Source organism: Brassica napus, chromosome A8 (assembly GCF_020379485.1).
Source record: "Brassica napus cultivar Da-Ae chromosome A8, Da-Ae, whole genome shotgun sequence".
Lineage (NCBI taxonomy): Eukaryota > Viridiplantae > Streptophyta > Magnoliopsida > Brassicales > Brassicaceae > Brassica > Brassica napus.
This window is the reverse complement of record NC_063441.1, coordinates 186959-214068: the sequence shown is the minus strand read 5'-3', so window position 1 is coordinate 214068 and position 27110 is coordinate 186959. Positions and strand designations below refer to the sequence as shown.

Here is a 27110-nt window from a genome sequence, read left to right as displayed (position 1 = left end):
TCCAACTCAAACTGCTGCTTCCACATCAATTCTCTCAAAGAGATGGAAGAATCTGCTGCCTCTGGTTCACAACCTTGATTTCGATAAGTCCACCATGGTCTTCGCTTCATTGATTTCGTGAGGAGAACCCTTGTATTGCTAGGTGATTCTCCCATTCACAAATTCTCTTTGGAATGGAAATCTGAGAAAGCTCAGCATCTTATCTACCCTCTGATCTACAATGCCCTACAACGTGAAGTCTTGGAGCTACATTTGATATCACCAAAACGTCAGTTCGTACCGTCTGAGTTGTTCTTTAGCAAGACACTGGTTAAGCTCACTCTAACACTTGGATGTTTTGCCCGGAGAAACGACAACGTGCAGTGTGCTTTTCCCTGCGCTTAAATCTCTTTCTCTCTTTTGAGTCATGTTTGCTGCGTCTTCTGAAATGTATGGTGTCCTCCTCGCTAGCCCTTTGCTTGAGGAAATTCACATTTGCTATGATGGACCTTATAGCTCGTTTTGGATCAACAGGTTTGGGGTTCATCCATCAAGAGGATAACCACTTTCTACCGTTCTTGTGGTCTAGATGATTACTCATGTTTTATCTTTAAGACCCCCAGTCTTGTGTTCCTTGACTACTCTAGTTATGTCGCACAAGATTATCTTGTTCAGTTTGATGATTCTCTTGTCGAAGCTAGATTGGATATTCGGTTGTGGAAGTATTATGATCATGTCCTACCATTACCTATCTCATATGGTTATCAACTTTCAAAGCATGGTGAATATTGGGGGGGATGCAACCAAACTCATTCTAGGAGTAAGCAATGTTGTCACCCTTCACTTGTCTCCAGGAACGTGGTTGGCAAGTATTGCCACTTTTGCTCCGGAAATCTCCAAACCTGGAGACTCTTATCATCAATGTATATGATTTAACAACAAACACCCTAATCTTTTTCTAAAAAAAAAAAAAAAAAAAAAATATATATATATATATATATATATATATATATATATATATATAATTATTCTTCTTCTAACTTTGCTCCTCCTTTCCAGGGTCTTGTACACAAGATTACAAATTTATGTGGAGATGTATGTGTTTGCGATCATGGGAAAATGATGAGGAGTTGCTGCTTATTGTCCTGTCGGGTGAAGGTGTTGAAGGTATATGGGTATGAAGGAAGTTGTGGAGAGCTGAATCAGATGAGACATTTCTTGAAGAATTTGAGGTTTCTCAAACTGGTCAAAGTTAAGGTTCAAGAGCAAGTTAACTACTTGTCGCTTACCAATGACCTAACTAAGCTCCTCTCTACAGCTTCTTCCAGTAATTGCAAGATCCAATTCATTTGATTTCTCTTTCTTCACATTGTTTTCATTCATAGCTACATTTTTATCAATCTTGTGTGTCTTGTCTTTCTTTACACTTCATTTCATTTCCAATTGTAAAAAAACTGTACTCTGCATGCATGGTTCCCAAATCATATACAACACTCCTAAGCCTCCTCAGGTTTGCTCAGCTAATCAGGGTCACTCTTTAAGATCATCATGCACTCCCCTCTCCACGATCGCATTGATTCTCCACAACACCATCCTGCTTTCCATTTTCATGGCTTTGATTGCGTAGAGCCTCGAAAGCAGACCCTTGACGAATCCGTAGTCGCTCTTACTGTACCATTTCACCTGTTTCTTGACAACTTTCTCCAAATCTGTGAAAGCTCTCCTCACAACCCCAACTTCCATTCCTCCTCTTTCCACAAGCTCTCTCACCGAATCTATCATCTTCAAAGTAATCTCCTTAACAGAATCAGCATGACTTGTGACCTCTACCAAGTGAACCGCTGCACAAAAAGCACCCACAAACGCCAAGACCCAGCAACTATTATCTTCTACCAGAAGCAGCTGTACCGGTGGGTTTAGCCTTGTGTTGATCTCAGGGAGAAGAACATCAATCACAGGAATCAAAATATCCATATCATCAAGCATCATTGTTAGAGACTGGAAAATATAGACCGCTTTCTCGAACTGTGTCTTGCATTGTGATACAATATAGTCCCATAGATCGAACCATGTGTCTTCTTCTTTGTTGCTTAACACTTCATTAGCAACGTGGAACACCACTTCGCCTAGGAGCTTGAACATGCTGTCTGAGACTGAGAGCCGGTCTTCCTTAAGGCAAGAAATGAGCAGTGGCTGGAGCTGTCTCATCACTGAAACCTCTATCACCACCTTCTTGGTAGTGTGGTCAGAGAGCAGGAGGTTTAGCCTTCTGATAGCCACTTCTCTGGAACTCTCTTCGAGATCAGTTACCGCAAAGATTCTTAAGATTTCAAGTGGTGATGATAAGGTGGACAAATGGTTACACCAATCAATTTCAAACCCTCCTGCTATGTGATCATTATCATCATCATCATCATCATGGCCATACATGTTGGGTTTTCGAAGCACACTTGAAATCTCACTCTTTACCTTCTTTCTTTCTTTCTTAGATTCGTGACGGCAAGAAGCAATCTTGAAAGCTAACTCGGCTACAAAGGTGCGCTGTTCCTTATTGTACTTAGAGAGGGTGCCGTCTCGTGCAAGGAAGGTCTTGAGATCTTCAAGCCCTCTATCAACAAACTCTCCCTTTCCTTTCTTCACCGCATCATCCGCCAACTTGCGAATACGCTCCATCAAGGTCGATTCCATCTCCGAATCGGCGGCATGAACCCCAATTTTAACAACAGTTTGAAACGCCAAGACCCAATCTTGGACCCCAACTCTCTCAGCGTTAAGCAGCACCAACTCGGCTTCATCGTAAACTCTCTGGATAACTGGTAGGGTGATGAAGTCATCGCAGACCGCAGGCACGTCGAGGAAGACATGAAAGGCTCTGCAAGGGTAGGTATCAGTAAGTCCGAGGATGCAACCGTTGAGCTCCTCCCATCCTCCCTCCTCCAACATACCAACGTTGTAAGCCACGAAAGCGACGATTCTCCGGAGGATCTTGATGTCAGATTCTCTCGTTTCTTCCATCTCCAGGCACGAAATCACGAGAGGTTTGACGTCGCGGAGAGCGGAGGGAGAGAACTGGAAGTTGCGGCTTCTGAGCTCGGTGGTTGCTTGGGAGAGAAGGTAGATCATCCGGAACCTGAGGAGGCCATCGGTGGAACAGCTTCGATAGGTCTTGAGGAGCTTTAGGGTTAAGAAGTCTGCGAAATGAGCGACGCAGCATTCGTAGAGAGCACGCGCCGATTTGTACTCGCTGCTTTCTTGGCTCTTGAAGAGTGCGTCGATGACGGCCGCTACTTCGTTGCAGGTTTCGGTTTTGAGAAAATCTCTGGCTTTCGACATCTGATTCCAAGATTCCTCCAGTGCAGCAATCCATGGATCCTCCATTGCAGCTTCTTCTTCTTCTTCTTCGGCCATTTTCTTTTCTTTTTCCCGAGAAAATTTCGCTTCTTTTCTCTGGAAAATGGGATTTAGTAAGACTTTGCGGTTTATTAGTTTTGAGAATGAATAATATAAACCGGACTTAACCTTATTTAACCAACGGAGGCACGTGCTGTGGATATGGCTTTCCGAGAGGGCTTGGTTTGAGATGGGCTTATAATGGGCCCAATTGTGTGTGGTAATGGTGGCGTTTGTGTCTCTAGTCCCGCCACTCTGTATTAAATCAGGTTTTCAAATAAGTGTGTATCTGCTTCGGGAAGGATTGAATCTTAGGGCGGGGATGAATTTGGGGGAATTGCGTCTTTGGTGCTGGTCTCCCAGGAGCTACGTTTGGTTCTCCTACCGGATTTGGTGGCTCTAACCCAGGAAGCGGCCTCCCAGTTGCACCAGCATCTGGTGGTTTTGCTGCTGCTGGGTCTAGTGCTACTGGTGGATTTGCCGCCATGGCTTCGGCTGGTAGGGGATTCGCAGGTGCTTCTTCTAGTCCAACTGGTGGATTCGCTGGCTTAGCCTCAGGTAGTGGTGGTTTCGGCGGTGCTGCTCCAGGAGGAGGAGCTGGTGGTGGATTTGGTGGACTTGGTTCAGGATCGGGTGGTGGTGGATTTGGTGGAGTTGGTTCAGGCTCGGGAGGGTTTGGAAGCTTTGCTCCTCCTAATAGTGGAGGTTTTGCTGGAGCATCAGGAGGTATATACATATAACATCTTAAACATACACAATCATGCTCTTATTACATCTGTGGACCATTGTATGTCTTTTCAACAGGTGGTGGTTTTGGGGGTTTCGCTGGCCAAGGGCAAGGCGGTGGTGGTGGGTTCTCAGGGTTTGGTGGGAACACGGGAGGAGCAGGAGGAAAGCCATCGGAACTCTTCACACAGATGAGAAAATGAGACGAAAGATATATTATATGTTAAAATGAGAATGGCATGCGAGCAAAGTCTCTGATTCACTTTAGATCTAATCTGGTAGCTATTATATCGAGTTTGTATGTTCATCTACATTAATGAAAACGTTTGTTTGTGTACTCAATTTCTTAGTTATGTGAGCGGACCCTTGCAGACTAAACTCCCACGTGGCTCATGCCTTTGGTCATCGGCTAATAGCCTACATACGAGTGCGCTTTTTCATCATTGTGAAAACCGATTTTAGCTTGTTTATTGTTTTTATAACATGATAACATAGATATCTATTCTTATTTAATCTAGAACTGATATACATATAAGAATATATCACATGTTGCAAAAATGATAAAATGATTTTGAATTGGGGGAGTTGTGTAAACAAACTGAGCAAGGGAAAAATAAAAGAGGGGGAAGGAGTAGAGAGAGAGAGAGAGGCATTATTCCAGGAAACATTTATTACAGTGTGTCCCCTTGGTTATAATTTAATTTAATTTTGGGCTAAAGAGATATTTAATTTTCTGCGAAAATATAAATGTTATTGTTTTGCTCTTGTTCGATTCGATTCGATGTGATCCCGCGCCAACAAAGACTCTTTTCTTCTTCTACTCGTGAAAATTCGAGAGAGAGACGAGAAATAGAGATATACAGAAGAGCCGCATTTGAATTTACTGCTTCTGGGTCTCCTCCGATTCCGACAAGTTTAGAATTTTTAATCGAATCTTAGGTTTTGTCCCCAGAAGAATTTGTGGGGATGAATTTGGGGGAATTGAACAAGGTGTGGGAGATAAAGGCGTTGAAGAAGAAACCGAAGGAAGAAGAAGCGAGGAAGATTCTGGAGAAAGTGGCGAATCAGGTTCAACCTATTATGACTCGACGCAAATGGCGTGTCAAGCTTCTCTCCGAATTCTGGTAATTTTTTTTAATTAAAAAAAGGGCTCTCTTTCCTCTTTTAATCATCTGATTTCGAAATTGCTTGCAGCCCAACGAATCCAAGGCTATTGGGAGTGAATGTTAATAGAGGCGTTCATGTCAAATTGAGGCTTCGGAGGGTAAACCACGATGGAGATTTCTTATCCTACCACGAGATCCTTGACACTATGCTCCACGAGCTTTGCCACAATGCTCATGGTCCTCACAATGCTAGTTTTTATAAGCTTTGGGATGAACTTCGAAAGGTCCTTTCCTTTGCTTAATCTCATGTTTGATGTTTTTTTTTGTAATGGTAGGATGTTCTCTTTGTTGAATACTAGTCTCATTGTTCAAAAAGCTCATGTTAGCTGCACCACTATGCCTTATTTGTGATAAACCAATTGGTGGAATTGTGATTCTTATGTAGGGGATAGTCATATGCCTTTTTTGAAAGGAAAATGACAATTAGATTTTACTTGCTGCTGCTGCATTACTAATTTTGTCCATTGTCTCAGGAATGTGAGGAGTTGATGTCAAATGGTATCACAGGGACAGGCCAGGGCTTTGATGTTCCTGGCAAGCGCTTGGGTGGCTTTTCTCGTCAGCCTCCCCTCTCTTCTCTTCGCGTAACAGCAGCTAAAGCAGCTGAAAAGAGAGTGCGTGCGGGTAATTTGTTACCCTCAGGACCTCAACGCCTTGGTGGTGATAGCAGCATTATGTCAGATCTTACCCCAATCCAGGCTGCTGCAATGGCTGCTGAAAGGCGTTTACTTGATGACATCTGGTGTGGTTCCCAGTCCGCAGAGGCTTTAGAAGACCAAGAGAATTATAGTGACGCATGTGCGGAACCTGTTGTTTCGGTAAGGTCAGCAAAAAGAAGCAGTAGCTGCTCAAATGCTACCAGTTCATCATGCCCTCCATCTTCCTGGGGATCAGATGTCATTGATTTAACAGAGGAAGAAGCTTCTGAAAGTAGTAGATGTAGTAAAAGAAGTTGCAACCCAGCTGGTGATCAAGGTCCTTCGTCTTCCTCCAAAGATGAACCAATATCTGGTGTTATGAAATCATCAGAAACTTCACCATCCACCAGTTGCAATGAAAACCAAGGCAGAGAAGAAAGTGCAATGTGGGAGTGTGCAGAATGCACCTTATTGAACCCGGTGAGTGAGTCTTGTAAATAATATTATTTCCTCTGAGATTGTTTGCTTTTTTTCGAATTGAAAATTGAAGCTTCCTGCTATCTTTTCCGCAGTTGTTGGCTCCAATATGCGAGCTATGCACTGCGGCAAAGCCAAAGGAAAGAGAAATGAAGAACAAAGTATGGTCTTGCAAGTTCTGCACTCTTGAAAACGAGGTGAATCTGGAGAAATGCGAGGCTTGTGGTCAGTGGAGATACTCGTATGGACAACCATTGTCGACTCGTGCTCCTAATGTCGGCACTTGAGGGAGTTCCTATTGTGTTGTACTCGAAGTGAGGTACTGGGAATGGGTTGGTTCTCGAAGTTTATGAGGGAGTTCATGCTCGTTGGTGAGGTAGGCCTCGAAGTTTGTATGTTGGTTAATATGACTAGTAGATTTTCTTTATCATTGTCCCAGAATGCCAGTCTCAAGTACATGGGAATGGGATGGTTCTTAAGATCTTTTGACTAAGTCCATTATTAATTGTGTGCTGCCTCTTCTCTGCGTTTGGGATGTATCTCTTTCACTCGAATGGAATTTATGGATTTGGCACATGGTAGACTATGTTATATGGCTTTATGAAGAGTTTCAATATCCTTAAAAAGGCGATGTTGTTTCTGCTAGCAGATGGCACCAAAGCAAGAGATTGTGAATGGTTTATGATAAAGAGATGGTCAACAACCACACCATGTATTATAACAAAACAAGACGAAGAAAGAGGCGAAATGTTATTGTGTTAAGATTAAAATATAACAGAAAACACAAATCTAAGCATCACTAGAAGTGTCGAAGTTGTCGATTTTCAAGGGACTGATGTCATCTGCAACTTGGAACCCTCCGACGACTCGGGCAAAGAACACCATTTGTTGCTCCAGTGTGTATTTGATGTTCTCTGCCTGTTAACCAAATTATAAATATGCTTTTGCATTATTACTATAATCATATCTTTAAGACTCGTCATTGTACATCCAAAGTGATCAAAGAAGATGTTTACCTTACGAAAACCGTGTTGTTCTCCTTCGTACTCGACAAGGGCAACAGGCAGACCTTTTTCCTTTAGTGCTTGATAGATTTTACGAGATTGATCCGGTGTTACAACCTGCAACATATACAAAGATGATGAATTCAATGTTCACACACGAGTGATGAAACAAAACAAGAAGCAAGAGTGGCAAATTTAAAAACCTTGTCTTCCAATCCTTGGAAAAGGATAATGGGGCAAGAGAACCTATCGACGAAGTTGATTGGTGACCTCTCATAGAAGTCCTTTTCTTCTCCTACATTTGCGTACGTACTAGAGAATTATGGCAGCTGATCCAAAACAAAATTAAAGCAAATATAAAAGAGCTCTTCGAGGCATTTGACTCACCAACAAGATTGTCGATATAGCGGGATTCAAACTTATGACCTTCTTCTTTCAGCATTTTTAAGTCAGCCACCTGCATTAAAAAAGAAGCCAAAGCAAAATATGAGCTATCTACCTGCTCATAAGGTCTTCAAGCACCAATCACCAATGTATTTGAAGACACAAGTGTAAAATTCCTGTAACGATAATTATAATATAGCGTACTCACCCCGTATAAAGACGCTCCAGCCTTGAAGACATCTCTGAATGCCAATGCTGCAAGAGTTGTGTAACCTCCTGCAGAACCTCCAGATATACAGAGCCGCTTAACATCTGCCTTTCCTGAAGATACCTGCCCAAACCAAACATGTTTTGGAATTTTTGTTTCAACATAAAACAGGCAAAGAAAATGCATACCAAGTACTTAGCACATCCACAACAGTCATCCACGTCAACAATCCCCCACCTCCGTAACAACCGCTCCCGATACTCCCGACCATAACCTTCAAAATAATGCAACATTTTGTCACAATAGACCAACGTTTGTATACATGCTGAGAATGGGACACTGAAAACAGGACGTCTCAAGACAATCTTCTTTCACAAAAATGATATAACTGTAGTACAAACCTGTGCTTCCACCATAATTGACATCAACAAATGCCCACCCTCGGCTTGTCCAGTACTGGATATTCAGGTTTAAGGATCCACGTGATTCAGCAGTAGGGCCTCCTGTAGATTCAGATGGTTGAAATTTTTTTATTAAAGAGGCATGCATAGCTGATTTTGCAATATTAGGATGAACAAGTTTGAACTAAGCAAGTTTGAAAGCATATGCAAATGGGTATATTTGCATACCGTGACTCTTGACTAGCAATGGAGGTTTCTCCTCCATGCTAGCGTTGTAGAGCGGATTGGTTGGAGGATAATAGTAAGCATAAGCGTTTTGACCAGGAACCTCTGTTGGAAATTCAATCAATTCTGGCACGCTGAAGAAAGCCTTGTACTTTAAAACATCGGGGGAAGAAGACCAAACAATCTCAGAACTGAGTGCTTTCGTCTTATGCTGATCCAGTGTTACCTGTTGATAGAAGAAGCTATAAATCTACTGCTATCATCAGACACAATATATCCTCAATTAAAACCTACACTGTGAATCATTTTTTACCTTGGCAACTGATGGTGGTAGAACTGCTGATGCTCCCTCAACATAAAGGCATTGATTACCCAATGTCTGAAAATGGAAGCACAGTTTTTCGTTACTTTTGGATTCAACTGGGAATCAAAGGCACAAACTTGAAAAGGAAAAAAAAACGGATATATTACAATGTTGTCATAATCAGTTAAAGGAATATCAAGCAGAGAACATGAACCCTTCGAATCATCCAAAATGCCAAGATATGACTTTCCTTTCTGCCTGCATTCAGGAACAATAAGTTGTTACCAAAGAGAAACACAATTTTTCGATCACATATAGATTATCAGAGAACGGTTGAAGTACTTAAATTTTAGGTTTGCTCCGTATTACCTATAGCTACATGCAATTATGTTCTTCTCTTCAGAGCACTCGATAATTTCGTAGGAGTTTGTACCGAAAACCCATAACGGTTTTGCAAACTCAGCATCTAGAGGATATACTGAAACAACCTCATTGGTACTTTCAATCTGTGACAAAAAAAAAATCCATGTATTGATCAAAGGCAGACTAGAAAACTAAAATGTAACTATAAATGGCAAATGGAAGAGTTTTTTTATACCCATTTATGTATATTCCAAAATCCGTTCTTTCTGTCAGTTACAAAAAAGAGTTCACCTGCATAATAAAGTCAGAGAGTCACAATCTTGGTTAATTGGCTAGAAGAAGAAAGATGATTGCAACGAGTGATTCCTTTTTATTGTCAGAGACCCTAGTTTAGCCTAAAACTTATGAGAAAGAAATGGAAATGGTAGATCGTTTTCTGCATATAATTTCATGTCAGACAAATACCTCTTGGTGACCACTTGGGCTCAGTGGGAGATTCCACATACTCGGGATCACAACCAGCAACACATACACGTTTATCAATAGTTCTGCAAAAAAAGGTATAGCTCTCTGATTAATAACACAATGCAAGTGTAAAGGAATACAAAAAAGAACTATAAAAGCATGAACATGATCAGCGCTTCAATATAAAGTAATCCATATGCAATGCAAGTGGAAAGTAGCAGATGCTCACCCGGCCTCAGAAATGTAGCCAACCCAGAGCTGTGCTTTATCCCAAGGCATGTTAGGGTGAGTCCATTCAATCCAAGCCAAGCGCTCACAGTTGGGGTCCAATCGTGGAAAGGCATAAAAATCATTGCCACTGACAAGAACTTTAGGTTCTGGATCACCAAAGAGATACATTGCAAGTGTCAATATCAGGGCAAGTAATAATACTTGATCCATCCACAACAAACAAAGTTGGATATATGATGATGATGATTACCATCAAGTGTGTCTCCACTTAAATTGACCTCCACAATGGTTGTAATAGGGTTTGATGTGTCCTGGCGACCATCTACAAAGTCCAGCCAATCGGATCAGTTATAAATCACTGACAAAACCAAACAGTTAAAGGAGCAACGAACGAACCTTCCCTAACAGTAATGTAGCGGTGAAAACGTGAATCAAAGACTCCATCGGCATAAGTAACAGCTGGGGAACCATAATCAGGGGTGATTGGCTTCGGAGATGAATCTGAAAGTAGAACAAGAACAACATTGACAAGTTGCCAATTAAGCAAACTCGAAGAGAGAGAGAGGTGTTGTTATTACCTTTGTGAAGAATGTGTTGAGTGTAGAGGCGCTGATCTTTGTAATTGGAGAAAACAAGTTGATCATCGGAAATCCGGAAAGCACCGCCACCGTACTCTTGAGTTAGAGTCCTCACTGCCAACTCTTTTGGTGTGATATCAATTGCTTCCTTTTCTCCTTCCACCACCAAAACCCCTCTCCTTCAACATTCAAATCAATCAAATTAGTTTTTAATCTGATTGAAATCAAAGTAGGTAGGAAGATAAGATACCCGGATTCGTTGGGCCGAGACTCGAGCCAGACGAGACGGCCGCGGGAATCAACGGCGGTGCCGCCGAGACGCTTCGAAGCTCCGGAAACGATGTCGGCGGTGATCGGGGACTTCCAGGAGCCATAAGGAGCAGTGATTTTCTCTTGAAGAGGAGGGGGAGAAGAAGAAGACGACATGGATGCGAGAGAACGAGATGGCTTGAAGGAGAAGAGATTGAATCTTTGTTTGATGGAAAAAGAAGGAGAAGATGGAGAAAGGAAGAGATGGCGAGCGTTAGAGGACAAGAAGGAAGAGGAAGAAGAAGAAGAAGGGAAACGAGTGAGTGAGGTCAACACTGCCATTTACTTACCAGACTCATCATCATCCTAGAATTTACCAACAGTGAGGCACGTGCTTGGGCTTGGTTTGATATGGGCTTATAATGGTGCCTCCGTTGTTGTTTTTTTGGATTAAAATGGTGGCTCCGTTATGTATATTACACCTCCTTTTTTAACTCCATTTGGCACATCGGATACTATGTTTTAATGGTTTCTGTAGGGATTAAAAGGTGATATATTGTTTCTGCTAGCAGATGGCGCCAAAGCAAGAGAATAGGATCAAGCTTAGAGGACTCATGCAAGCAAGCAGATACCTCACTCCGCTCAATGAAAATCCAAAGATGGGTTCTCAAGTCTCCGCATTACGTCTACAGGGATGCTACATTCTATTTGGAACACAAGCGTAGGATATTAGATATTCTCTACTGATGATGCAACTTGATCGCCCTGCTGGTTTTTGACGTGGCAAACCTAATACTCATAAAACCTAATGAAAAGGAAAGAGTAGGAGGTGATTTTTTTCTTCTTCTTGTTTTCTAATGTCAATGACCCTAAGTTCCAACTAGATAAGATAATTTACTTATTTAACTCATTGGTTTAAAGGAATGTGGATTACCCAAAGTTTATGAGGTACGTACATTGTTTGTCACAAAGATATAAATTCAGATTCTTGTTACTGTTGTTAATAACCACATATATCCTAGAGTATATTCTGACATTTCTTCAATATTCTTTGAGAAGCAAACTAAATAGTAGTGTAGGGATTTTGTGTGTTTCAATAAACTGAAGAGCCACTTCCATTTGAACGGTTGAAGTTGAAATGAAAAACCAAATAATGTATGTGTGGTTGTGGGCAATGAAAAGGAAAGATTAGGATGTGTGATTTTGATTTTTTTTTCCTTGTTGTTTTCTGATGCCAAAGACCCTTAAATTCCAACTAGATAAGATATTTTAACTCATCGGTTTACAGAATATGGATTCTTACACAACCAATATTTTGTCACATTATACCATGTGTCAAAGCACCATTTAGACGCAATTGACAATAATGATAATATAACGTTTCTCTATACTCTTAAGTTTAATAACCAGTCAGTTGATTTTTCCTTACAATTTGGAGTTTCCAATATTGACTAGTGAATATATGTAACCATAATAATGGTCTTTCTAACCTTTTTCTTTGTGAACTAGCTTTTCATGTGTGCTATAAAATATAAATCATACTATAACTGTAGATTTTCTTGCGTGAGTAAAATACTATCAAATTTTGTAGTATACTCTAACCACACTTGAAACCTGTCAGTGTAAAACCAAAATTTTGTGTAAAAGAACTGCTCACTAGTATGATACTATCAACACTGAAAATAAAAGCAATAAGACTGTTAATCAAATTAATCAGATCCTAATTGTAAAAATGAGAAATATGATTAGATTCAGTCTTCTTGCTTGAAAGAATAAAATGATTAGATTCAGCCATCCAGGTAACCTTGAAGAATCAATGGAGACTTTAGACAAACACAGACATATATGTCATTACAAACGTCACCGTTCTTCTTGTTTTACTTTTCTACAAATAATATTTTATGTTATTTTTCTCAGCTTTACAAAACTGGGTCCAAATCATTAATTTTTGTTTTCTCAATAATTAGATAAATTCAAAATTTAATAGTATATACAAATACTAGTGTTAGTTATTTTGATTGTTGCTTTGAACTACTTATAGAAATAAAATAAAGAACAATTTAGGAGCTCGATTATATTGATTAAAAAGTAGGTGGCACAATAAATATGCGAGACTGATGAACATTAAAGAGTATCTCCAATATAAAACTTTATTTTTTTCTAAAATGGAGTAAATAGAATATAAAGTAAAAATGTTCAAATCCTACTTCCATTTCGTACTCCATAACAGAGTTAAGAACAAAAAATAGATTACTCCATTTTTGGAGTAAATTTCATTATGGATTGAGAAATAGAGTATAGTTTACTCCATACTCCATTTTACTCCATCTTGGAAAAATAAAATAAAATAAAGAAGTCTTTAAATGGTGTAGATAAAGTTAACCAGGTTAATATTACCGCGAACCAATAAAATTTACAAAATGTGTCTTTTGTGTTGCTTGTCGTCTTAGTTAACAACTTTTTTACTATAATACAAAATCACTAGATAAAAGATTATAATTCACTAGAGCCGCTATATTTGAGGCATAGTGATATCAATGTCCAAAAAATCGTTAGATGGTAACTCTTCGTTTGTTTGTAAAGGATGAACGCCTAGACGAATTTTCTGAAAGTTAGGTGGAGACTAATTGTTAATAAATTATTAATTTATTTATTTTTATATTTTCAATTATATTATATATTTTAGTTTTAAGTTTAATTATATAATTATTTTGATGAATTAAATTATATACAAAGAAAAAATAAGACTAGTTTGTGAATTTTCATTAACATTATTGTTTGATTTAAGAGATTTGGATCAATTTATAACGATTTTAACCAACTTAAACTGTTTTTAACCAATTTAGAAATTTTAAAAAAATTTAAATAGTATAAATCGAATTTTGAAAAAATCGTTTTAGCTATAACTGATTTGTTGTTTAAGTGGGCGCCAACGCTCCGCCTAAATTGATTTTTAGAACATGGAGTGATATAGTTTGCAACACATGATAGAGATCAAAATCCTTTTGGTGTGTCAATTTCTTTTATGATATTGTCATCTGTTGTTTAAAATTGGCTATGATACTATTTTAGTTTTATCAGTAGAACTAAACATAGAGTATGCAAGCATGTACTGTGTGAGATTTGTCAAAGAGTCTATGCATAGGTGCGTCGTTTGTGTATATTTGGTAAACGTGTAGCATGTGGAAGGTGAGTAGCGGGGCTGTTCAATACGGTAAAACCGAACCGAACCGAAATAGACAATATGGTTTGGTTTTGGTATATACCATATAAACCGAATGGATATAATTTTATAAAAACCGTAGGATTTGGATATGGTTTGGTATATAACCGATTAAACCGAATAAACCGAACAAAACCGATTAAAAGTAGAAACATGTAAATATATATTTATTTTATAACAATACATGAAAATATATTTGTTACATAAGTTAAATTTGTGTTAATAACTATTACCATAATTTTATAATAATAAAAAACCATAATTTGTAAAACACTTGAACTATAATTAAATAACAATACATCGCAATTCAGACATCTTATTTTCTAAGTCTTTTTTTGATCTTTTTGATTTATTTTAGTCTTCACTAAATTAATATGAAGATTATAAATTTGATGGACAATAATTAATGAAAAATTTCAATTGAAAAAGCATGACTTTAATGAACACTAAATATGAACGAGTGGAAAAACTTTTATTTCATGTTTATATTTTGTTTCATATTTTTATTTTCAAAATTTTAAGCTTTGATTTTAGTTATAAATTTGATTATTTTATTTTATGGTAGAAGCATTTTTATTTTTTTGTTCATTTATTTGAACATGTAATATATTTTTAATAAATTACTGTGTTGACAATATGACTCTAAAATTTATATAATATGATCTCAAACAAAATAATTATGTTTTTTGGTATAAAACCGAATAAACCGAAAACCGGCGGTATATAAACCGAACCGAACCGAAGTAAATATGGATTTAGAATGGTAGTTATATTTTACTAACCGAAATACCGAAAACCGAAAAAAATCGAACCGAAACCGAACCGATATCCGGATTGAACACCCCTAGTGAGTAGTGTAGATTTATGATTATGGTGATGATACTATAATGACCGTCACGTTATTACTTTTCATGTATATTCTCTTACAAATTTACCCATACAAAAAAAAAGAAAGAAAGAAAGGGAAGTAGTGAACATGTTCTCGTCTATATAAGGTCTCTGTTTATCTTCTTCTCCACACAACCATTCGCTCTCTCTCTCTCTGCCTTTCCTGCAATCAAATATTCAAATGGCACCCTGCATCGACACTTCCAGAAGCACCGGAAAAGCCCTTCTTTGTCAAGACGATGATTCTCGCTTCCATTACATAAATCTCTTCCCTGGTCGAATTTCACGATCACCCATCACAATCTGTAAAGCAAAACTGAGATTGATAAACTATTGACTTGGTATTAACGTGAGCAAAGGCTCTTCTTAAATACAACATAGCGATGCCTTGATACGCAAGCTATTTGGACTTATCTCTAATATATTACATGTAGATAAACACAACTTTGAAGTTAATCCATAACGTAGGGATTATCTCCCTAATACTCCCCCTCAAGTTGGAGAGTGAAGGTCCTTAACGCCCAACTTGGAAGACAAGTATTCAAACTGAGGGCGCCCAAGAGCTTTAGTAAGAACATCGGCAATCTGATCTTTGGAGTGGACATACGTTGTAGAAATGACACCGGCTAGTACAGCATCACGCACACTGTGACAGTCACGTTCCAAATGTTTTGTGCGTTCATGAAACACCGGATTTGCCGCAATGTGCATAGCAGCCTTATTATCACAGTAGAACGGAACTGGTTTGGTAATAGGAACACCGAGATCCTTGGAGATATTGATCACCCACTTGATTTCCTTTGTAGCGGACCCCATAGCTCTGTATTCAGCTTCAGCGGAAGAAAGGGACACAGTATCTTGCTTCTTTGTTTTCCAACATATCGGTGAACCACCAAGAAAAACTACATAAGCACTCAAGGAACGTCGAGAAGTAGAGCAGTTACTCCAATCTGCATCTACATACATAGAAATGTCCAGGTCGGGTGCTGAGGAAAGTAGAATGCCCTGTCCTGGACAGCCTTTAAGAAACTTCACAACTCGGATAGCTGCATGCCAGTGATCTTCACGGGGTGCTTTCATAAATTGAGACAATAAGTGAATTGCATAACACAACTCTGGACGGGTATTGGCAAGATATACAAGCCGTCCCACAAGTCTTCTGTATTGTTTTGGATCGGATAACAATGGACTCTTGTCTGCTGCAAGGTGATGATTCTGTTCCACTGGTGTGGCGACAGGTCGTGCATTGGTTAGTCCAACATCAGCAATGAGGTCAAGAGTATATTTTCGTTGAGAGAGCACCATTCCTTCTTCAGAGCGGGCGACTTCAATGCCAAGAAAGTAACGAAGCTTTCCCAGATCCTTCATTTTAAAACACTGACTCAAGTATGTTTTGAATTTGGACATAAGTTCCATAGAGTTGGATGCAATAATGAGATCATCAACGTAGATAAGCACCCGAACTTCTTTGTCTCCTTTCGTATAAGAGAACAGAGAGTAGTCATAATAAGATTGCACAAAACCAAACTTGATAAGTGCAGAGGAGAGCTTAGAGAACCAGCACCTTGGTGCTTGACGTAAACCATAAATGGATTTGTTTAGACGACAAACTTTGGTAGGATCAGAATGCGTGAACCCTGGAGGAAGCCTCATGTACACTTCGTCTTTCAAGTCTCCATGAAGAAACGCATTGTAAACGTCCATTTGATGGACTTCCCACCCTTTTGCAGTGGCCAAGCGAAGGAGGAAGCGAACTGTATTCATCTTAACCACCGGAGCAAAAGTTTCTTTAAAATCATCACCTTCTTTTTGATTGTTTCCGCAAGCTACTAATCGAGACTTATGGCGGCGTATTGTGCCGTCAGGATTGTACTTATCACGATAAATCCACATGCATGGAATAGCTTTCTTTCCTGGTGGAAGAGAAGCAATGTCCCACGTCCCATTCTCCTCTTGAGCAACCATCTCCTCTTTCATTGAATCGCACCAGACTTTATGCTTGATTGCCTCAGAATAACTTTTAGGTGTAGTAGAGGCAGTGATCGCAGCTAAGAAGGCTTGATGCGTTTCTGAAAATTTAAGATTAGTAATATAATTACTGATGGGATAAATGATTTTACCTTGGACTATTTCAGAGGAGGACGATGAGGAGCAGATGAGATCGAGATGGGGTTCTTTAGTATCGGCGAGACACTGAACATTGTGAGATATGTAGTCTTGAAACTTAGCAGGTGGAGCTCTGTTCCTGTGGCCACGCCCTAAAGTTTCAGCTATGACTGGAGTGTCTGAAGATTCCAAGGGAGCTGATACATGTTCTGCCTCGGGACTGACTGTTGTAGACTGATTTATTTGTTCACTAGACGGTTCCGCAGATGATGCAGAGTGTTCTGTTTCAGATGGAACTGACTGTTCTGGTGGAGATGAGGAAGGAAGAACCGGAGACGACTGAGGTAAGATTGGTTCATCGTTACTCCCCCTTTCGACTGTAACTGATAGTTCTTGTACTTGCCAGTCATCATCGGACGACAAAGATAGAACTGGATAAGTTTTACTTGGCTTGTTCACGCTGACCATAGAAGCAGCAAATGGAAACTCGTTCTCATGGAAAATAACATCACGAGAGATCAGAAATTCTTTCTTGTCAAGATCATACACCTTCCATCCTTTTTGATTGCACGGATAGCCTACAAAAATACATCGGCGGCTTCGAGCGCTGAATTTATCCTTGTCTCGAGCTCGATGATGTACAAAGCACAAGCAGCCAAAAATTTTGAGCTGATCATACAACGGTTTCGTTGTATACAAAACTTCAAATGGAGACTGATTGTTGAGAACAGCCGTAGGTGTTCTGTTAATCAGATAAGCTGCGGTTAGAATAGCTTCTCCCCAAAACTTTATAGGTAAACTTGCTTGAAATAACAAAGCACGTGATACGTTCAGAATATGTCTGTGCTTCCTTTCAACACGACCATTTTGCTGTGGAGTAGCAACACAGGATGTCTGATGTACAATTCCACTTTCTCGAAAGAATTGAGCCATGCAAGTAAACTCAGTACCGTTGTCGCTTCTAACTGTTTTGACTTGTTTGGAGAATTGTCTCTCAGCCATTGCACAGAAGTTTCGAAGTATAGTCTTGACCTCAGATTTCTCAAGAAGCAAGTAAGTCCAGACTGTACGTGAGAAGTCATCTACTACAGTAAGAAAATATGAAGCTCCAGAGGAAGAACGTGTACGATATGGACCCCATACATCGCAGTGAATAAGTTGAAAACATTCCGTAGTTTTATTCAAGCTTTCATAAAAAATCTCTCGAGTCTGCTTAGCTCGAAAACAAACATCACAAGGACTGTGATGAGCAGATTTATTTGAATCAAACGACAAAGGTAATGAAGATAACACTGAAAACGAAGGATGTCCCAGCCTTTGATGCCACTGAAGCCGACCATCTGAACCAACATTTGAGCCAGCAACATGAACTCTCGCAGCCATTACATCCTTGAAGAAATAAACCCCATCTCGTTCTTCACCTGCTCCAATCAGGGTCCTCGTGAAACGATCCTGTAAAATCAATAAGGTATCGGTCAGTACAGCAAAGCACTTTTCTTGTTTGAGTAACTTAGAGACCGAAATCAAAGAGCAGTTGAGATGAGGCACAAATAGGACATTCGAAAGAATGATATTGTGTGAAATTCGAAAGTTGCCAAGATGTGTGGCATAAGTTCGATTTCCATCTGCGAATCCAACCGGACATGGTGGAATCGGAGTAACATTATCCAGAAATGTGAGCTCTCCAGTCATATGATGCGAGGCTCCAGTGTCTAGAATAAGATCTCCATAACGTTTCTTACCAGTTAAACTTTCAGAAGGTTTGGACTGTTCATTGAGTAACTGAGTAAGCGCTTTCCATTGATCTTCAGTGAACGCTGGAAAAGTGGAGGAATTAGAGGAGGTGGCGTGAGCGTTACGAGCTCCATTGTTTTTACTCTGATCAGACACAGACGCTCCGCGTCCACGACCACGAGCTGATCTGGTATCTCTTGGTGGAGACCGTTCTTCCCACCAGTCTGGAAAACCCACCAGCTGCCAACAATTAGACTTGTCATGTCCTTTGCGTCCACAATGACTACATTGACTTCGTTTTGTAGGTCCTGAACTGCTGGTTGTTTCAGAAGATTCTTTCTTTGCAACAAAACCAACTGCACTCTGTTGCGTCTCCCTGTCTTTTGCAGATGTGAGACGTTGTTCTTCACGAATAACCTTGGCATAAGCTTCGCCAAGATCAACCGGAGAGTCGCTGGCAATAATTCCTTGACAAACTCCTCCAAAACGAGCCTCATCCAAGCCCATTAAGAATTGATGAACTTTCTCTTCTTCTCGTTCTGTTTCATAAATTGCGGCTGCACTGCAACTGCAAGGCGGAAGTGGTTTGTACATATCTAACTCTTCCCAGAGTTTCGCTAAGCGGCCATAATAGTCCATGACAGATTGTCCATCTTGACGACACCGAGCTAACTGCTCCTTGAGAAAGTGGACTTGAACTTTATTGCCAACAGAGAACCTTTTCTTCAAGTTATCCCAAAGCTTGTGAGAGTCTGAGATAAAAGTAACTGTTGATCGAACGCGTGCCTCAATAGAAGAACGAATCCAACCTACAATCATCGAGTTAACAGAGGACCAAAGTTCGAAATTTGAATCAGTAATAGATGGTTTTGGTATTGTTCCATCAATGAATCCCAACTTTCGTTTTGCCCTCAACGCATTGATCAACTCCGTAGACCATTCATTGTAATTATCACCAGTGAACATCACAGATGTGATAAGCGCTCCAGGATTGTCTGAAGCAAACAACGAGAACGGAGATGTCGACTTTGAATTTGTAACAGGCAACTCCACTGGAGCACTGCTGCTTTTAGTAACAGAAGAATCATCGTCACCAGCCATCGACTTGATGTGCTAGAGATCTAAAAAAAATTTTAGGTTGCAGGATTGAATTGCTCTGATACCATGTAAAGCAAAACTGAGATTGATAAACTATTGACTTGGTATTAACGTGAGCAAAGGCTCTTCTTAAATACAACATAGCGATGCCTTGATACGCAAGCTATTTGGACTTATCTCTAATATATTACATGTAGATAAACACAACTTTGAAGTTAATCCATAACGTAGGGATTATCTCCCTAATACAATCACAAGCTCTCTGGTTCCAGATTTTGATCGAGACGATGGTGATGTCTGGGTTAAGATGCTTGACGAAGCTAAATCCGACGTCGAGCAAGAACCGGTTTTGTCAAGCTACTATCACTCTTCCATTACATCGCACCGATCGTTATCTTCCGCTTTGGCGAACATTCTCTCGGTAAAGCTCAGCACTTTAGCCTTACCAAGCAACACCCTCTTCGAACTCTTCATCAGCGTCTTGGAAGAAAGCCCAGAGATGATCGAATCGGCGAAACAAGACCTGTTAGCAGCAAAGGAAAGAGACCCAGCTTGCGTTAGCTACGTCCACTGCTTCCTAAGCTTCAAAGGCTTTCTCGCTTGTCAAGCTCATCGCATCGCTCACAAGCTCTGGGCCCAAGACAGAAAGATCCTCGCTTTGCTCATCCAAAACAGAGTATCCGAAGCTTTCGCCGTCGATATCCATCCCGGAGCTAAGATCGGGAAAGGGGTGTTGTTAGATCACGCGACGGCCGTGGTGATCGGAGAGACTGCGGTGGTTGGAGACAACGTTTCGATTCTCCACGGCGTGACGCTCGGAGGAACAGGGAAGCAGTGCGGCGATCGGCATCCGAAGATCGGTGACGGAGTCTTGATCGGAGCTGGGACTTGTGTTTTGGGGAACATAACAATCGGTGAGGGAGCTAAGGTTGGATCGGGGTCGGTGGTGCTTAAGGACGTGCCGCCGCACACGACGGCGGTGGGAAACCCGGCGAGATTGATCGGTGGGAAAGAGAATCCGAAAAGGCTTGATAAGATACCCGGTTTGAGCATGGACCAGACATCGTACTTAACCGAGTGGTCTGATTATGTCATCTAAAACAGAAACAAAACAAAAGGTGTAATTATTGTCTTCGCGGCGTGTTATCTAATCCACGTGTAAAGTAAATATAAATCAAAGTAAAAAAACAATTACTTTTTTTGTACTGGGTTAAGGTACAATTACTCTGATTTGCAAACAAACTACTACATTTTTGTACTGGGTTAAGGTACCAATTAAACAGTTAACCAAGAAATTGAACCGGTTCGCCTATGCATCACGGAGTCGAAAGCTAAAACCTTTCTCCGCTTTGCCTTTGCACTTTCTCCTAGGCATATGGCAGCACTTCACAGGTTCTTAACGTTATTAGAGAACAAGGTTTAATCTGAGCTGCTCTTCTCCATGGCTGAGACCTCGACCTCCATTACCATGGATAAACCATATCGTTGATTTAAGTAATGCCAATGATGATAAGTTGATGGATTTGTTCTGAAATGTGGATGTGTTTTGTCTTCACTTAAAGTGCGTGAGTTAGCTGAAAAGGAGCCTGTAAATGCTGCTGCAGTGATTTTACCAGATTCTTGACTATCATACTCATTGAAACAACCTATTGCTTTATTTTTCTTTACTAGTTGGAATGTTGTTTTCATCTTTGGGTATATCCCAAAGACTGGTGAAGACTAGAGGTATGTCAGACATCACTTCCCTTTGCACCATATTCTTATCCCTTTTTTGTGTGGACAGATAGTAGGCAGGGAACGCCAGAAAAGTGAGTGCAGTCCGGTTTGAAAGAGTTAAATGATATGAATAGGAGTTTCAGAGGCACGCGATGTAAGAAACATGGTTCCCAAATTCGTGAGAAAATGGAGCAGTGAGGAAGATCCTCTGAGGGGGTAACCAGCATGCTCTGATGAACATTTAATTCCTGAAAATGAAAGTATGAAAACAGAGTAATGATCATTGCTCCTGTTTTGGAGTAATGGTTTTATGCTCTTTCTCACTGTTTAACATAGTTAGCTTCTTTAGCATCTCATTCAAGAGTATGAAAACATTAAGTTATGTATTTTCACCGTTATTGCGGTCATAGTGGATGTAGTAGTCTCACAAGATGCAATGAGTAAGCTAAATATAAGCTCCATAGGTCTTTCCTCATTCACCATATCACCTTCTTTCTTCACCTCATCTATCATTATATATCTCCATGAAGTCTCCATATCTTTAATTCATTTGATGATGCTTCTTCTCTCCTCTCTTCAAACGTTTTATTTTTTCATCTTCATCACATTTCGGCGTGTGCCTTTTAGCTGGAAAAAATGGATGCCAAGTGCAAATAACTAGACAAATCCTAATATGGACCAAAGATATTACCATAAGACCAATGTAGAGAGCCTTCCAAAAACAAGGATCAAAAGGAGACTTAACTAAATAAAAAAAACTGAAATCTCTAAAGTTTACTACAGGGTTATTTTTTTTTCTCAAGTTTGATGTCACTTTGTGATAATTTCTTCTAGTATCAACTGCAATACAATAAAAATATAAACCCCAATCAAACACAGAGAAGTGAGTAAGATAGATGTTTGACCACTTCATTTTATTGAGTTAGGGTTCATTATATCCTTCCGATGGTATCTTTGACCTCAAAGACCCTTTGGGAGGAGCTAGTTAGATTCTAGATGCTCTCGTGTTGTTAGGTCGATTTTGTGTATGAATCTTTCCTTTAAACACTCTGGGACCGAGGAGCTGCAGAGCAATCTGTCTCATGTACCTGTGGAAGTCCTTGCCTGCTTGAATAACATGTTATCCTTCCCAAAGATTCTAACAAGAGCTTCTGGATAACTCTTGATGAAACACTCGTTGTCTTGATTGAAAATCTCAAAATTCACTGTCAGGACTGTCGAAACAATAGTCTTGGAGCCGAGGACGCTCGTCCGGAACAATGAACCGTGTCTGAAGCACAAACCAGAGAGAAGAAAGAAGAGATATGAGGCGGAATATTGACACCTGTAAAAACCAACTTTGACATTCTTTTCTTGGCAAATGGAGGGGATATCTCGTCGAAACTTACAAGACAAACTAATACATACTAATAAAATAAAATAAAATACATAACTTAAGATACAAGTTTTGATTCATTTTCTGCTTTGTTTTTCTTAGTTGTGCATAAAATTTAAAGTTACAAAAATTAGTAGACCAAATATAAGATCTTGACAACTAGTAAAGCTATAAAGCTATAAAGTAAGAAAAAAAAGCTATAAAGTAAAATACACAACTTAAGATACAAGTTTTGATTCATTTTCTGCTTTGTTTTTCTTTGTTTTTTTTTTTTTTTTTAATTATTAATCAGCTATTAGTAAACATTGATTTTGTTCACAAGTTCTGCTGGGAGCAGTACCCTTGGCCCTTGGCTGTACAATCAATTATTCCATCATGTTCATTGGTATTGATGTCTTATATAGTATTTTTGTTTAATAGTTACACCGAAAGAAAGAACACGAGTTCGCCCTAGCCTCCCAGGCACGAAGTTCAAGACTCATCCAAGATCTATGTTCTCCGGCGCCGGCGACGCGTGTTCCCGCCGGTGCTGGGCCTCTTCGCTATTGCTGTTCACCGTACCCATTCTCTGCTTCATGGTTCACTGCTCCGTCTATCTGTTACCTGTTCGATTTCGGTGGAATCTCAAAGGAAGAAGATCTCGACTGACGCTACGACGAAGACGACTCTTCGTTGTGCTGCTCCCGACGATTCTTCTCCTCCGTTTGGTCCCTCCTCCAGCAATGAGTCGAGAGGGTTCTTGATGTGCCGCAGACCACGGATCATTGCATGGAACCAGCTCAGCATGGAGTTCAGGACGTTCTGAACATTTCAACCAAGGTTCATGTTTTTCACCGTGCCATACTTAACTTGGGTCGAGCCAAACTTAGCTTGGGTGGTGAAGAAACCAAAGACGGACATGCATTCTCATCCGGCAGACCATCCGGACAGTCCCGCAAGCGTCCTTATCTTTACCCCGTGCATCCATCTGGTTCGGATGAATCTAGACATCTTGACTGGTCTTCTCCGTTTTCCGTGCCTTGACCAGATCTAGTCTTCTCTATTTTCCGTGCCATGACCAGATCTAGTCTTCTCCATTTTCCGTGCCTTGACTAGATCTAGTCAAATTTATATTAACTATGCATTGTTTTCCCACATTTTCTTTTATTGTCTTTGACTACAAAACACTATAAATATGTAGTCCCTTTGATGAATAAAACCAGTTCAGTTTTGGTTGTTTATTTCGTTTCTTCTCTGAGTGAGAGAGAGAGTTCTTTAGCTAGTTCATCGGTTTGAACCGGCTTGTTGATTTGGTGGTCAGCCAATCATCTTTGTGTGTTGTTTGGTGGTTAGCCAACACATTCATTATTTCTTTGGTGGTTAGCCTTAGATCGTGGGTATATCAAGAGCCATTCCGCATCTCTTGACGATCCTTTCAATCCATTTCAGTTCCAGAAGTGCCAATTGCCTTCTCGGTTCATATCCAACACCCAGCTAAAGTGATCCTTCCCGATTTTGGTTCTATCAAGTGGTATCAGAGCCACTTTGGCTGGTTTGTTTTCATTCTTCTTATCATCTTCTCATATCTTCATCATTTTTCTTTTCTTATTTCTTTTTGGATCCGGGCTGTTCCTTTACTCCCTTGTGATCGCCAGTTATTAAAAAAAAAAAAAGAGAAAAAAAAAATTGATCAAAAAAAGAAAAAAAGTAAAAATTTTGGCTTGAATCACTTCTGAAGAGAAATCCAGGGGGAGTGGTGGAAGAGAAACCCTGCTGGCTGAAGAGAAACCCAGCCTTAGGACAGTTAAGGCGGATCCACACAAAAATCTCTTCATTGTTCTTTCTCTTTTCTTTTTCCCACAAAGTTTGTTTTGGGTTTTGATTACTGAATTTTGACAGCCTATCATCCTTTGAACCAGTGAAAGAACTCTGAGTGACCATATAAAAATCGTGAGCTAAACACTCGAGAGTGTGAGGATTTTTATTTGCTAACTTTGTTAAGTGTTTCAGGATGTTTGGACTTCTCAAGAAATCAAAACCACAACAAGACGTCTACTTTTCCTTTAAAACTGTTTTTGAAAAGGAGCAATTGATTTTTGATAAGAAACAGTTTGCTTCTAATGGGTTTGACTTTGTGCAGAAACAAAAGAAGAGACAAAACAGGTGCGATGATGAGAAGTGGGTCAGAAGTGGTGATCGTCCCTTCTCCAAAGCCAAGAGAAGCAACCGTGTTGTGCCTGATCAGAACGAGCTTCAGACTTATACCAGCTTGGAAAAGATGTTGCATAAGGCGATTCATGTTGTCCGGCAACTCAAAAAGAAGGGAAACAACAACACTTCTTCTGCACCAAAACAGCAAAGTAATTCTTTTTCTCTTTCAAATTCTGATTTGAAAACTAATGTGTTGTCTTCTGATAAAAGCAAGGCTGTGAAAACCACAAGCAAGGCTCTTTCTACCAGGTGCTTCAAATGCCATAGGGTCGGTCATTATGCAAACAAGTGCCAAAAACAGAAATCGTTGGTGACTTTGGAAAAAGTTGAAACCGAGCCAGAAAAGGAAGACCTTTTACCAATTTTCGATGACTATGCACATGAACCGAAGGAAGGGTCAGGTGGAGAGCAAAATTGTGGTCATAGAGAAGGATCTTCTTCCATTCACAAACCGGACCAAACTCAAGGTGAGCAACGTTCTGAATATGGTTCTTTTGCTTATAATCCTTTTCCTTTTAATGTTTCAGATTTGAGGACAAATCTTTTTGAAGAGGAAGGGAATGATGTGCCGCAGACCACGGATCATTGCATGGAACCAGCTCAGCATGGAGTTCAGGACGTTCTGAACATTTCAACCAAGGTTCATGTTTTTCACCGTGCCATACTTAACTTGGGTCGAGCCAGACTTAGCTTGGGTGGTGAAGAAACCAAAGACGGACATGCATTCTCATCCGGCAGACCATCCGGACAGCCCGCAAGCGTCCTTATCTTTACCCCGTGCATCCATCTGGTTCGGATGAATCTAGACATCTTGACTGGTCTTCTCCGTTTTTCGTGCCTTGACCAGATCTAGTCTTCTCTATTTTCCGTGCCATGACCAGATCTAGTCTTCTCCATTTTCCGTGCCTTGACTAGATCTAGTCAAATTTATATTTCCTATGCATTGTTTTCCCACATTTTCTTTTATTGTCTTTGACTACAAAACACTATAAATATGTAGTCCCTTTGATGAATAAAACCAGTTCAGTTTTGGTTGTTTATTTCGTTTCTTCTCTGAGTGAGAGAGAGAGTTCTTTAGCTAGTTCATCGGTTTGAACCGGCTTGTTGATTTGGTAGTCAGCCAATCATCTTTGTGTGTTGTTTGGTGGTTAGCCAACACATTCATTATTTCTTTGGTGGTTAGCCTTAGATCGTGGGTATATCAAGAGCCATTCCGCATCTCTTGACGATCCTTTCAATCCATTTCAGTTCCAGAAGTGCCAATTGCCTTCTCGGTTCATATCCAACACCCAGCTAAAGTGATCCTTCCCGATTTTGGTTCTATCATTTCTCTCACCGCCGCTTTGTTCTGGTCCTCGGGTTCAGATCCCGTCGTACCCTCCTCTGGCTGCCGTAGGACAAGAGACGGTGTCGTTTCTGTCAAAATCGTTCAACCGTTTATGGAGTTGCGTTCTAAATCGACGAGCTCAACCTCTCCATCTCCGGGGAGGCTTGAGTCCAACAAGCCACCGTGTGGTGCTCCTCCTCATATAACCGGCACCAGATCCAAACACATCACAAGTTCAGATCCGAATCTCTTCGATAATGCTTCAGTCTCTCTATCATTTAAAGTGATTCTGCTCCGGCATAGCTCTTTCGGCGACCACTCTTTCGGCGCCGATGAACGGACTGCCTCTTGGTCCGTACTGACAAGGCTTGGTGAGCTGATGCTCCCTTATGCTTGGGCATGTCCCATGTGTGCAAATGACCAAGTCAGCCCAAGAAGCTACCTACCAGAACCCAATTATCTAGAAGAAAACGTGACACAGTTCCTAATGGAGGATGGTGATTGGTTTAGCTTCTCAGAGATTTCCAGTGGGATCTCTCCCTGTTATATATTGACATATCTCTTCTTTGGGAAGAATTTACCGGTGGGTTCACCGGACACGACTCTGTTTCGATTATCCTCCTCTTCTGAGGCCACATTTTTACCACCATATCCTCTTCCAGTGG

The 27110-nt window shown here is 40.3% G+C and overlaps 6 protein-coding genes across 6 annotated transcripts; 4 read left to right on the top strand and 2 right to left on the bottom strand.

The window, feature by feature from the left end:
- Nucleotides 1-1348: 1348 nt before the first annotated feature.
- LOC106354102 lies at nucleotides 1349-3443 on the bottom strand. Its single transcript, XM_013793961.3, has one exon. It carries the CDS (start codon nucleotides 3385-3387, stop codon nucleotides 1510-1512), a length of 1878 nt encoding a protein of 625 aa, XP_013649415.2. The 5' UTR covers nucleotides 3388-3443; the 3' UTR covers nucleotides 1349-1509.
- A 253-nt stretch (nucleotides 3444-3696) lies between these two features.
- On the top strand, nucleotides 3697-4437 carry LOC125577255 (nuclear pore complex protein NUP214-like). The gene is made up of 2 exons (XM_048738504.1): nucleotides 3697-4095; nucleotides 4174-4437. The coding sequence occupies exons 1-2, from the start codon at nucleotides 3855-3857 to the stop codon at nucleotides 4296-4298; spliced, it is 366 nt and encodes a 121-aa protein (XP_048594461.1). The 5' UTR covers nucleotides 3697-3854; the 3' UTR covers nucleotides 4299-4437.
- Nucleotides 4438-4860: 423 nt separating this feature from the next.
- On the top strand, nucleotides 4861-6950 carry LOC125577039. The gene is made up of 4 exons (XM_048737696.1): nucleotides 4861-5219; nucleotides 5290-5485; nucleotides 5735-6379; nucleotides 6472-6950. Exons 1-4 carry the CDS (start codon nucleotides 5062-5064, stop codon nucleotides 6661-6663), a joined length of 1191 nt encoding a protein of 396 aa, XP_048593653.1. The 5' UTR covers nucleotides 4861-5061; the 3' UTR covers nucleotides 6664-6950.
- Nucleotides 6951-7041: 91 nt separating this feature from the next.
- BNAA08G00150D lies at nucleotides 7042-11145 on the bottom strand. The gene is made up of 18 exons (XM_013793965.3): nucleotides 10790-11145; nucleotides 10540-10718; nucleotides 10358-10462; nucleotides 10212-10283; nucleotides 9960-10107; nucleotides 9731-9813; nucleotides 9501-9556; nucleotides 9272-9408; nucleotides 9070-9160; nucleotides 8912-8977; nucleotides 8602-8824; nucleotides 8374-8475; nucleotides 8161-8246; nucleotides 7973-8095; nucleotides 7768-7837; nucleotides 7584-7675; nucleotides 7393-7497; nucleotides 7042-7294 (listed from the first exon to the last, which is right to left on the bottom strand). The coding sequence occupies exons 1-18, from the start codon at nucleotides 11128-11130 to the stop codon at nucleotides 7166-7168; spliced, it is 2208 nt and encodes a 735-aa protein (XP_013649419.2). The 5' UTR covers nucleotides 11131-11145; the 3' UTR covers nucleotides 7042-7165.
- Nucleotides 11146-15009: 3864 nt separating this feature from the next.
- On the top strand, nucleotides 15010-21036 carry LOC106354107 (serine acetyltransferase 1, chloroplastic). The gene is made up of 2 exons (XM_048738497.1): nucleotides 15010-15197; nucleotides 20085-21036. The coding sequence occupies exons 1-2, from the start codon at nucleotides 15081-15083 to the stop codon at nucleotides 20934-20936; spliced, it is 969 nt and encodes a 322-aa protein (XP_048594454.1). The 5' UTR covers nucleotides 15010-15080; the 3' UTR covers nucleotides 20937-21036.
- Nucleotides 21037-21282: 246 nt separating this feature from the next.
- Nucleotides 21283-23145, top strand: LOC125577421. The gene is given in 4 exon segments (XM_048738930.1): nucleotides 21283-22321; nucleotides 22480-22603; nucleotides 22605-22653; nucleotides 22656-23145. Coding segments are annotated over 4 exon segments (429 nt in total). The 5' UTR covers nucleotides 21283-22226; the 3' UTR covers nucleotides 22817-23145.
- Nucleotides 23146-27110: the final 3965 nt, after the last annotated feature.

What these genes read in the sequence shown, in the direction of transcription:
- LOC106354102 (XM_013793961.3), bottom strand. Translation starts at nt 3,387, where the DNA reads ATGGCCGAAGAAGAAGAAGAAGAAGCTGCAATGGAGGATCCATGGATT.
- LOC125577255 (XM_048738504.1), top strand. Translation starts at nt 3,855, where the DNA reads ATGGCTTCGGCTGGTAGGGGATTCGCAGGTGCTTCTTCTAGTCCAACT. An exon ending in TTTTGCTGGAGCATCAGGAG is followed by an intron (nt 4,096 to 4,173) that starts GTATATACATAT and finishes TCTTTTCAACAG; the next exon opens with GTGGTGGTTTTGGGGGTTTC.
- LOC125577039 (XM_048737696.1), top strand. Translation starts at nt 5,062, where the DNA reads ATGAATTTGGGGGAATTGAACAAGGTGTGGGAGATAAAGGCGTTGAAG. An exon ending in AAGCTTCTCTCCGAATTCTG is followed by an intron (nt 5,220 to 5,289) that starts GTAATTTTTTTT and finishes AATTGCTTGCAG; the next exon opens with CCCAACGAATCCAAGGCTAT. An exon ending in TTTGGGATGAACTTCGAAAG is followed by an intron (nt 5,486 to 5,734) that starts GTCCTTTCCTTT and finishes CCATTGTCTCAG; the next exon opens with GAATGTGAGGAGTTGATGTC.
- BNAA08G00150D (XM_013793965.3), bottom strand. Translation starts at nt 11,130, where the DNA reads ATGGCAGTGTTGACCTCACTCACTCGTTTCCCTTCTTCTTCTTCTTCC. An exon ending in TCAACACATTCTTCACAAAG is followed by an intron (nt 10,463 to 10,539) that starts GTAATAACAACA and finishes TTCTACTTTCAG; the next exon opens with ATTCATCTCCGAAGCCAATC. An exon ending in TACCACCATCAGTTGCCAAG is followed by an intron (nt 8,825 to 8,911) that starts GTAAAAAATGAT and finishes TTCTATCAACAG; the next exon opens with GTAACACTGGATCAGCATAA.
- LOC106354107 (XM_048738497.1), top strand. Translation starts at nt 15,081, where the DNA reads ATGGCACCCTGCATCGACACTTCCAGAAGCACCGGAAAAGCCCTTCTT. An exon ending in GAATTTCACGATCACCCATC is followed by an intron (nt 15,198 to 20,084) that starts ACAATCTGTAAA and finishes TATCTCCCTAAT; the next exon opens with ACAATCACAAGCTCTCTGGT.